Source organism: Oncorhynchus tshawytscha, linkage group LG01 (assembly GCF_018296145.1).
Source record: "Oncorhynchus tshawytscha isolate Ot180627B linkage group LG01, Otsh_v2.0, whole genome shotgun sequence".
Classification (NCBI taxonomy): Eukaryota; Metazoa; Chordata; class Actinopteri; order Salmoniformes; family Salmonidae; genus Oncorhynchus; species Oncorhynchus tshawytscha.
In genome coordinates, this window is record NC_056429.1 from 39,727,537 (window position 1) to 39,739,857 (window position 12,321).

General features: G+C 43.0%; 1 protein-coding gene across 5 annotated transcripts in view; it reads right to left on the bottom strand.

Annotated features, from left to right (window-relative positions):
• Window positions 1-12,321, bottom strand: part of LOC112250617 (leptin receptor-like) — a 64,318-nt gene that overhangs the window by 16,132 nt on the left and 35,865 nt on the right. For all 5 annotated transcript variants that reach the window (XM_042321277.1, XM_024420936.1, XM_024420944.2 and 2 more), the window contains 4 exons: window positions 10,397-10,554; window positions 10,015-10,159; window positions 917-1,192; window positions 197-293 (listed from right to left, as the gene is read on the bottom strand). In XM_042321277.1, coding sequence (XP_042177211.1) covers window positions 197-293; window positions 917-1,192; window positions 10,015-10,159; window positions 10,397-10,554 — 676 coding nt within the window. The remainder of the gene's footprint in view (window positions 1-196; window positions 294-916; window positions 1,193-10,014; window positions 10,160-10,396; window positions 10,555-12,321) is intronic.

The window sequence follows — 12,321 nt, forward strand, 5'->3', positions numbered from 1 at the left end:
GGTGTATATACATGTATACAAGTGTATGTGTAGGTTTTTCTGGTGTATATACAAGTATACACGTGTATGTGTAGGTTGTACTGGTGTATGTACAAGTATGTACAAGTATATGTACAAGTATTAAGCTATATGTGTAGGTTTTACAGGTGTATGTTTGTGTAGGTGGTCCAATGCTGTAAGTAAAAGTAGTATTGACCTGGACAGGAAGTTGATTTTAGTTTGGATGTTGTTCCACCTACAGGTCATGCTGTCCAGATCCCCATTGGTTACACAGCTGATATCTATGACCGGATCTGAAACACAGACACAAATAGAAGAGTGGAACCCTTACCCTGACATCAATATGAACCTTGAGCTTGAAACATGACCACAGCCCATTGACAGACAGACAGGGGTCATAACAAACACATGAATGTGGACTGGGTCTTTTACCAAATAGGGCTATCTTCTGTATACCACCCCTACCTTGTCACAACACAACTGATTGGCTCAAACGTATTAAGACATTCCACAAATGAACTTTTATCAAGGAACACCTGCATTACAGGTGTCTACATCATGAAGCTGGTTGAGAGAATGCCAAGAGTGTGTAAAGCTGTCATCAAGGCAACGGGTGGCTACTTTGAAGAATCTAAAATATTACATCTATTTTGATTTGTTAAACACTTTTATATATATATATATATATATACATACATACATATATATACATACATATATATATACATACATATATATATACATATGTGTATATATATATATACATATATACTGTATATTACTGTAGATCCCTTAATCTCATGACCCATCCTTTTCCTGAAGTCTAAGCCTAACCATTCTCCAATCCCAACCCTACAGGACTTAATCTACCCATCCATCCACCCATCCATCCATCCATCCATCCATACCAGCTCACCTTTAATGTATATCGTTGCGTAGCGGTAGTTACAGCTATACTTCTCCCCTGAAGGCTGGCAGCAACGCAGGATGTCATACAGTTTCTGCTCAGACGGTTGAACCGTTATCTTACTGACACGGTCGTTGACAGCAGTGTACTGGCTCTGTGGAAGGCGGTCAAGGTTCAGAAACCAGACTGCCGTGCTGGCGTTCACCCTGCGGTCGTTGAACACACAGTGCACAGTCACACTGTCTCCAAGGCTGGCCGCCACTCTCTCAGGGAGATATGTCACATCTGAAGCCAAGCAAAGGGAATTCAGTCAGAAAAGCAAGATCAACTGACTGGCAGTTGACAGTTGAAGTATTTTTCTGCGAGAGCATCGTGATTGACATGATACCCTGACTGAGTTGTCTAAATTTGTTGTTTCATGCAGCAACCTAATTAGTTACCATGGCAACAGGCGGCACATTTTTTCCCTTTCTTTCTGTGAGTTAAAGGACCACGGTAAGAAGAAAATCTATGTCAAAGATGTATTTTTTAAAGTAACCCGAGGAACTCAATTTCATGTAGCAGTACCCAACCTCCAGACATAGTCTGAAAGAACAGAAGCAAAACTGCTTCTGGAATATAATCACAAACTTCCTTCCAGTTTAAATGATTTGCTATTCATCCATGAGCAGACATAATATATTGACTGACAGCTAAGGGGCCATAGCCTGGGTGACTAGCTGAATGTAATAGTCTTACTCAGGGCAAATGGGACCTCAGTAATAAAAGAGTGGATGAGAAATAGAAGTACACTTCATTTGTCACATGATTCATAAACAACAGGTGAAATGCTTCCTTACAGGTCCTTTCTCAACAACGCAGAATTAAAGATTTAACAAATGTAATGGTGACAAAGGGAATAAATACACAGTGGACAACAATGAGTAAAAATGACATGGCTTCAACACTGACTATACCAAACATGAGTTGTACATTTCTGCAGCATTGAAGGTCCCCAAGAACACAGTGGCCTCCATCATTCTTAAATGGAAGAAGTTTGGAACCATCAAGACTCTTCCTAGAGCTGGCCACCTGGACAAATTGAGCAATCGGGGGAGAAGGACCTCGGTCAGGGAGGTGACCAAGAACCCGATGGTCACCTTGACAGAGCTCCAGAGCTCCTCTGTGGAGATGGGAGAACCTTCCAGAAGGACAACCATCTCTGCAGCACTCTACCAATCAGGCCTTTATGGCAGAGTGGCCAGATGGAATCATCTCCTCATTAAAAGCACATGACAGCCCGCTTGGAGTTTGCCAAAAGGCACCTAAAGGACTCTAAGCATGGGAAACAAGTTTATCTGGTCTGATGAAACCAAGATTGAACTCTTTGGCCTGAATGTCAAGCGTCACGTCTGGAGGAAACCTGGCACCAAACCTGCTGTGGTGATGTTTTTCAGAGGCATGAACTAGTCAGGATCGAGGGAAAAATGAATAGAGCAAAGTACAGAGAGATCCTTGATGAAAACCTGCTCCATAGGGTTCAGGACCTCAGACTGGGGCGAAGGTTCACTTTCTAACAGGACAACAACCCTAAGCACACAGCCAAGACGACGTAGGAATGGCTTGGGGACAAGTCTCTGAATGTTCTTGAGTAGCCCAGCCAGAGCCCAGACTTAAACCCAATCAAACATTTCTGGAGACCTGCAAATACCTGTGCATCGACGCTCCCCATCCAACCTGACAGAGCTTGAGAGGATCTGCAGAGAAGAATGGGAGAAACTCCCCAAATACTGGTGTGCCAAGCTTGTAGCGGCATATCCAAGAAGACTCAAGGCTGTAATTGCTCCCAAAGGTGCTTCGATAAAGTACTGAGTAAAGAGTCTGAATACATATGTAAATGTGATATTTCAGTTGTTTATTTTTTGTAAATTTGCAAAAATGTCTAAAAACCTGTTTTTGCTTTGTCATTATGGGGTATTGTATGTAAATTGATGAGGGGAAAACAATTTAATACATTTTAGATTAAGGCTGTAACGTAACAAAATGTGGAAAAGGTCAAGGGGTGTGAATACTTTCGAATGCACTGTACATACACAATCCATGTCTCAAGGCTTAAAAATCCTTCTTTAACCTGTCTCTCCCCTTCATCTACACTGATTGAAGTGGATTTTAAGAAGTGACATCAATAAGGGATCATAGCTTTCACCTGGATTCACCAGGTCAGTCTATGTCATGGAAAGAGCTCTTAATGTTTTGTAAACTCAGTGTACAGGGAGTACCAGTACTGTGTATATGTGCAAGGGTACAAGGTAATTGAGGTAGCTATGTACATATAAGTAGGTAGGGCTAAAGTGACTAAGCAACATGATAGGTAATAGACAGTGGCAGCAGCGGGTAGCCATTTGATTAGCTATTTAGTATTGTTTAACAGTGGAGGTTTGAGGGTAGAGCGAGAGAGAGAGAGAGAGAGAGAGAGAGAGAGAGAAAGGGAGATTAACTACACTAAAATGCAAATCAGCCCTTTGACGAAGAACTAAATAATGTCCCCTTCATTTTCATTAACTAATATTATCTTAATATTGTTGGGTTCTTATTTTTCAGAGTAAATAACTCACGGACACTAGAGAAGCTTTAACCAGGTTTATTCTTCCCACAGGTTCTGTACAGCTAAAAACAGACAGCAAAAAATTTCAGACATCACAGTTTATATACATCCTAATAAAGACACTCCTCTTCCTTACAGTTTATGGCTCCACAGGAAAGAAGGTAACCAGATAGCAACCCTGATCACTCCCTTATGGGAACTGCCCTCACCTCCTGACTCACAGATATCCATCTGTCTCCCCTATATCAACACATCGCTCTCCTCTCCTCCGTCAAACACATTCCAAAGCCCTTCTGGCTTTTTACAAACTCTTTCTATTCAGGGCTTTGTCTCTATCATTTATTTTAAGATCTCAATGTTCAAAGTTCAGCCGATTCCAACAATATAATCCATCTGGCTCCCTCATCTCCACCCTGCTCCATTCTGATCCTCATCTCCACCCTGCTCCATTCTGATCCTCATCTCCACCCTGCTCCATTCTGATCCTCATCTCCACCCTGCTCCATTCTGATCCTCATCTCCACCCTGCTCCATTCTGATCCTCATCTCCACCCTGCTCCATTCTGATCCTGTCCTCATATTTGACATTCCATGTGGTAACTTCACAGTTCAAACATCTCCACGCATCGCGCCGACAGAAACAAACATCTTTCTGGTAAGAAGAGGGGCGGGGGCGCATGCCTTATGGCTAACGAGACATGGTGTGATGAAAGAAACATTCAGGAACTCAAATCCTTCTGTTCACCTGATTTAGAATTCCTCACAATCAAATGTAGACCGCATTATCTACCAAGAGAATTCTCTTTGATTATAATCACAGCCGTATATATCCCCCCCCCCCAAGCAGACACATCGATGGCTCTGAACAAACTTTATTTGACTCTTTGCAAACTGAAATCCATTTATCCGGAGGCTGCATTCTTTGTAGCTGGGTATATGTTTCGTATTGCGTCAGATAACAATATTGACGAATACGCTGATTCGGTGTGCGAGTTCATTAGAACGTGCGTTGAAGATGTCGTTCCCATAGCAACGATTAAAACATTCCCTAACCAGAAACCGTGGATTGATGGCAGCATTCGCGTGAAACTGAAAGCGCGAACCACTGCTTTTAATCAGGGCAAGGTGACTGGTAACATGACCGAACACAAACAGTGCAGCTATTCCCTCCGCAAGGCTGTCAAACAAGCTAAGTGTCAGTACAGAGACAAAGTAGAATCTCAAGTCAACGGCTCAGACACAAGAGGCATGTGGCAGGGTCTACAGTCAATCACGGACTACAAGAAGAAATCCAGCCCAGTCACGGACCAGGATGTCTTGCTCCCAGGCAGACTAAATAACTTTTTTGCCCGCACATGCGGACTCTCCTTCACTGCAGCCGAGGTGAGTAAGACATTTAAACGTGTTAACCCTCGCAAGGCTGCAGGCCCAGACGGCATCCCCAGCTGCGCCCTCAGAGCATGCGCAGACCAGCTGGCCGGTGTGTTTACGGACATATTCAATCAATCCCTATACCAGTCTGCTGTTCCCACATGCTTCAAGAGGGCCACCATTGTTCCTGTTCCCAAGAAAGCTAAGGTAACTGAGCTAAACGACTACCGCCCGTAGCACTCACTTCCGTCATCATGAAGTGCTTTGAGAGACTAGTCAAGGACCATATCACCTCCACCCTACCTGACACCCTAGACCCACTCCAATTTGCTTACCGCCCAAATAGGTCCACAGACGATGCAATCTCAACCACACTGCACACTGCCCTAACCCATCTGGACAAGAGGAATACCTATGTGAGAATGCTGTTCATCGACTACAGCTCGGCATTCAACACCATAGTACCCTCCAAGCTCATCATCAAGCTCGAGACCCTGGGTCTCGACCCCGCCCTGTGCAACTGGGTACTGGACTTCCTGACGGGCCGCCCCCAGGTGGTGAGGGTAGGCAACAACATCTCCACCCCGCTGATCCTCAACACTGGGGCCCCACAAGGGTGCGTTCTGAGCCCTCTCCTGTACTCCCTGTTCACCCACGACTGCGTGGCCACGCACGCCTCCAACTCAATCATCAAGTTTGCGGACGACACAACAGTGGTAGGCTTGATTACCAACAACGACGAGACGGCCTACAGGGAGGAGGTGAGGGTCCTCGGAGTGTGGTGTCAGGAAAATAACCTCACACTCAACGTCAACAAAACTAAGGAGATGATTGTGGACTTCAGGAAACAGCAGAGGGAACACCCCCCTATCCACATCGATGGAACAGTAGTGGAGAGGGTAGCAAGTTTTAAGTTCCTCGGCATACACATCACAGACAAACTGAATTGGTCCACTCACACAGACAGCATCGTGAAGAAGGCGCAGCAGCGCCTCTTCAACCTCAGGAGGCTGAAGAAATTTGGCTTGTCACCAAAAGCACTCACAAACTTCTACAGATGCACAATCGAGAGCATCCTGGCGGGCTGTATCACCGCCTGGTACGGCAACTGCTCCGCCCACAACCGTAAGGCTCTCCAGAGGGTAGTGAGGTCTGCACAACGCATCACCGGGGGCAAACTACCTGCCCTCCAGGACACCTACACCACCCGATGTTACAGGAAGGCCATAAAGATCATCAAGGACATCAACCACCCGAGCCACTGCCTGTTCACCCCGCTATCATCCAGAAGGCGAGGTCAGTACAGGTGCATCAAAGCTGGGACCGAGAGACTGAAAAACAGCTTCTATCTCAAGGCCATCAGACTGTTAAACAGCCACCACTAACATTGAGTGGCTGCTGCCAACACACTGACACTGACACTGACTCAACCCCAGCCACTTTAATAATGGGAATTGATGGGAAATGATGTAAATATATCACTAGCCACTTTAAACAATGCTACCTTATATAATGTTACTTACCCTACATTATTCATCTCATATGCATACGTATATACTGTACTCTATATCATCAACTGCATCCTTATGTAATACATGTATCACTAGCCACTTTAACTATGCCACTTTGTTTACATACTCATCTCATATGTATATACTGTACTCGATACCATCTACTGTATCTTGCCTATGCTGCTCTGTACCATCACTCATTCATATATCCTTATGTACATATTCTTTATCCCCTTACACTGTGTATAAGACAGTAGTTTTGGAATTGTTAGTTAGATTACTTGTTGGTTATTACTGCATTGTCGGAACTAGAAGCACAAGCATTTCGCTACACTCGCATTAACATCTGCTAACCATGTGTATGTGACAAATAGAATTTGATTTGATTTGATTTGATCCAGCGTTTCCAAATCTGCTTGCTTAGTAACCCAGTGTATATTTAATTGAACCTTTATTTAACTAGGCAAGTCGGTTACGAACAAATTCTTATTTACAATGACGGCCTACTCCAGCCAAACCCTCCCCTAATCCGGATGACGCTGGGCCAATTGTGCGCCGCCCTATAGGACTCCCGATCACGGCCGGGATCGAACTCAGGTCTGTAGTGACTCCTCTAGCACTGCGATACAGTGCCTTAGACCTATGCGCCTTAGACCAGTCCTCCTATATTGAGTGCATGGAAATGCAATGCCTATCTATGAATCATTCATCGTCACTAACAGTAGAGTACGCAGCAGTTACAGACCTATTCCAGTCTTAATACTATAATAGCTAGGTGTGTTTGTGCCCACACAATCTGTCAACCACAGATGATTTATGACTTCATTGAAAAGTCTCCTCTTAAAGTATGCTAGGGAAAAAGCGTATTATTTTGTTTCAATCATGGGTGAACAGCCACTGACCCTGGAGATAACCTCTGACCTCTAACCTCTCAACTCTGTTTCCTACATACCATAAGCAGATGAGCAAGTTCAATTGGTTTGCTTTGGTGTTCAGGTTTTTGCACCCTATCTCCCCTTGGAGATAATAGAGGTCAGTAGTTGAATCACACACACACACACACACACACACACACACACACACACACACACACACACACACACACACACACACACACACACACACACACACACACACACACACACACACACACACACACACACACAGGACAATTGATGAGACATTTGTCCTCCACGACTCTCTCTAAAACAAATGCCATTGTATCACTAGAATAACAAAACTTGACAGACAAAGAAGCTAATTATATTGTTTTAGTTCCCACAGGGCACAGACATCAATTGAACGTCTATTCCACATCGATTCAACCCAATTTTTTTGAAATGACGTGGAAACAACGTTGATTCAATCGGTGTGTGCCCAGTGGGTTTACTGAAACAAATAGCACCCTATTCAATATAAAGTGCACTACGTACAGAATAGGTCCCCTTTTGGGAAGCACGCTTTTAGTTTACTGGAATAACAACTTGCTACCATCTAGAGCTGTGACACAAGAGTTGATGCCTTTGTGCCAGAGTAGCTCGCCTGCAGACTCTCTCACTCCTACTGCGTCAATTTCAGAAACATTCAATCAGGCTTCTGTAGATGAGTGGGAGCAGTAGAGGGAGGAAAATGGACTTGAGTGCAGGTAGTAGCTGTCCATTGAAAACAACCTCTTTCATACACCTAAGTGTCATGCTCAATACTAAACCCATGACAAAAGACAGTGGGAAAGCCAACCCTAGATGTACACTGCCTACAGCCTAGTTAGATGATCTGGAACTTAGAAAAACTTGTTTCTGCTTGCCATTAACCACTTTCTAAGTTACTGTAAATGTTTTGTTAACCTTTTCACTTTGAGTTCCAAATATCTCTAACGGTCGCCCCCAGGGTGAGTTGTTTTATGCACGTGATGTCAGAATGCACTCACTGTTCCAAAATGTGATTGTTACGCAATAGTACAGTTAACATGCGCTGATTGCCAAATATCTATAAGCTATGTTCCAACTTGTCAATTTAAAATCATTTTTTACATGTTTTATTTTCTAACAGTTTGAATTCAGGTGTGTTCCACCACGTCATTAATTCACATAGAAGTAGCCCATTTCAGTGTTGCGCACATTTATGTTTGAGGCTTTACTGAGCTGGACAAACTCTCTTCAAGGAGAGCCCAAGCACTTCATCAATGTTTCCGCAGATCAAGTATGCAGACATTTCCGCAGGCTTGCACGAATTGGACCATTTTCTGTCTGGCGCTCACATTGCCTTCCTTCTTGTTTTCCTTACAAATAATAACTTCTTTTCTGTATTGTGTTGTCGTTTCTACTGTATCATACTGTATGTATGTTTATTTTGTATGTATAGAGCATAATGTATTTACAGTTCTATTCACATGTTTTCAAGTACTGGTGACAAGTAATGCATTCCAATTATTGCATAGATTGTAATGGACACCTATGATGTGTGTAAAATATCTTTTGGAAGGTTCTACTGATTATAATGAGCTAATGCTAAGCTATTTGCCAGCTATGTGTGGTGCCATGTTTGTTGACATTATACAATGCATTCTGGATGTCACGTAAACGTCTGTCAGACCAAAGATGTTATAATGAGGTGAAAGGTAAACTTCCGGAGGTGAATGAAGGGAAGTGAATTATCGTAGATGACACACACCCCTCAACATGCATACTGCAAACAGACCAAACTCATCTTGTCTCCTCTTATTATCTTTGGGTGATGCAAAAAAAAAACATGGCGGCACGCACAAACTACCCATCTTCGGATTACTCTCGATTTCAAGAAAGTGTTTTACTCAATTATTTCAATCAATGGTGAGCTCACCTGTGATGAATTATAAATAGTAATTACTATTAGCTTATTCATATTGTGGTTTCCGACAGCCGAGAGTTATCTAAATATGACCGCTTGTGTCATGCCAATCTTTCCTCACTTAACGCTAGGACTAATTTAGCCTACATTTCCCGGTTTGGATGATTGGGTTATGCTGTAGCTACTTCTGTGAATGTCTGAACATAGCATCCCCCCAAAAAACTGGTCACATTCAGGACAGAACTTTGTAAGGACTGTGTTTGTGCAAAAGTGGCTAGTTTAAAAGCTGACTGTTGCGTCCAAACTGGACGTTCTAAATAAGCTTTCTAATCACACTGGTTTGAGCGTATGCTGCAAGGACCACTGTAGAATAATCACACCCCTTTGTTGATACATGTGAAAAGGTTCAGGCAAACAGTAAAGATAAGCATATGTGTACATTGCTGTACAGCCAGAGGTCTTACTATGTAGTATACTGTATGTGAAGGGAATATATCTGAATATCTGTATGTTTATTGTATGTAAGTAGAGCATGGCAGAGGTGTTACTCTGCAGGTAGATGTGAGTGGAGTATGAGTGGAGTATGGCAGCAGGTAGCCTAGCTGTTAAGAGCATTAGGCCAATAACTGAAAGGTTGCTGGTTTGAATCCCGAGCCGACTAAGTGAAACATCTGTCGATGTGCCCTTGAACTAGGCACTTAACCCTAATTGCTCCTGTAAGAAGCTATGGATAAGAGCGTCTGATAAATGACTCAAAAGTACAAATATAAGTTAACTCTATGTTAAGGGTGTTTCTGTGCAGGCAGGGGTCTCACCTTCCAGGTAGATGTGGTGTGGCTGGCTCCAGTCACTCCACAGGTGGGGCAGAGCAGGGTGGTGAGAGTGGATCTGTACAATGTAGTGCAGACCTGCCCTCAATCCAGTCAGAGACACCCACTGGTCTCCAGTCACCTCCACATGCTGAGTAAGAGGAATAGTGGAGAGAAACAAGATGTTACTCTACCTGCAAATGCAGAATTTGACACAAATACACAATGCCATTGGGATGACTAAGAATATGACTAATAAAATATGAGTGGTCTTAAGAATCTCACTTAACGTGTTTGCTCTTGTTCTCTGATAAATGATGTTTGTCTGTATTTGTTGTAGGACCTGTACTTAGATATTGTGTTTGCTCTGAGGCCAGTGTGTTCTTACCTTCCAGTTGGGGTTAGAGGTGTTGTGGGAGGTAATGTATCGGACCTCATAGCTCAGTGGGACAGGGCTGGCATGGGGCTGTGGGTTGCTCCAGCTCAGAACTAGCTCTCCCTCTGCGTTCTGGGTGTGTGTTAGGTTCACTGGTGGGCTTGGTTTACCTGCATATAACACACACACCACAAGCAATACATACTAGATGAATTATCATTGGTGATTGTTAGCCAGAGCATCTTCACCATCCTCCAAACTATGTAACATCATCATCGTAATGCCATCCAATACGCCAACACATTGTTCCCTCTAACTGTTTTCATCACTGAGCAAATGTCTTGTCTGCGGAGCGCAAACTTGTGCAACTTCCGGTGCGTGTTTACTGTGAACACTGAGGCTGTGCCAGTGTAGTGCTACCCTCTGCCTATTAGCTACTTAGCTTGTTCAAAGCCTCTCTCAAAATACAACACTGCCCCTTTAAGACAACAAAAAAAATCTCTTCACCTGACTGGCTTTTCAAAGATGTCTAGAAATGTACACATTTTGTTGTAGGAAACAATCACTCCCCCATTGCAGACTACAAATTATATATAACTGGGCTAATTACCCACTAACTAGAAAAGAATATGAACAAATGTACAAATGTGCACACGTTGCTACATGTATCTTTCATTGTGATCTCAAAACAAGCGCTACTACTCACGAACGCTGAAACTGTAAACACAGTCCATTTCAAAGTGAATGGCACAGATCCAAATATGCCAATGGTCTATTTGCATATAGGCCTACTGCAGTTCTTATTGGTTATGGCGCATAGGTCTGTGTAGAGTCCTGCATGTCAATGCAATAGAATCCTACTCCGATGCGTTCTGCCGACAACAGAATCTCTTGTTCGTTTTTCATAATAATTATTGCATACTTAATTTTGTTTTCGGTATGTTGCATTGGAAGTGGCTAATATTGTATTGATTCGATCACAATTCCCACAGCAAAGGGAAATGTTAATAGTGTTAACTAAATGGGACAACTCCAGAAAGTTTAGTGAAGTTCAATCTCATGCCTCTCTGAGCATGCTGATATTTCTTCTGCGTGGCAGTCCCAGGGAGCTGCAGGCCCGCACACACGAGCAGCTTAGAGGGAACATTGCTCCTACAATGATCAAATATCTCTATAATGCAGCGTCAACAATGGCCTCAGGCACATACAGTATTGTAACAGCCATTGGAGACACATTGATTGTCCCTGATAACTGCATTGGTTATAGAGTCCCAGAGGCTTCATACAGGGCAGCCAGATAATGAAATCAGCAGAAACATACAGTGCCAGTTGTCATAACCCCATGACTTTTTCCACATTTTGTTACATTACAGCCTTATTCTGGGTAGTGAGCACCCCCCACCTGGCACCACTGGTCATTTTGAAACGTTTTGAGAAAATTTTCCCGAAAAACGACAGAGTCCGCTCTTCTCTGTTCATTGCACTGTTTGGCTGTGCGCCTGGTGATTGAACAGGTTATTTTTCAAAATGCTTTTTAATCCATTTAATTCAAATGGATGAAAAAAAAAGCTTCAGTAATCTACACACAATACCCTATAATGACGAAGTGAAAATACATAAGTATTCAGACCCTTTGCTATGAGACTCGAAATTGAGCTCAGGTGCATCCTGTTTTCATTGATCATCCTTGAGATGTTTCTACAACTTGATTGGAGTCTACCTGTGGTAAATTCAATAGATTGTACATGATTTAAATAAAGGTTAAATTAAAAAAATTAAAATAAAGTCATGTGGTCAAAGGAATTGTCCGTAGAGCTCCGATACAGGATTGTGTCGAGGCACAGATCTGGGGAAGGGTAACCAAAAACATCTGCAGCATTGAAGGCCAGAGGAAGCCAAAATACACAAGACAGCCAAGCGTCACATCTAGAGGAAAC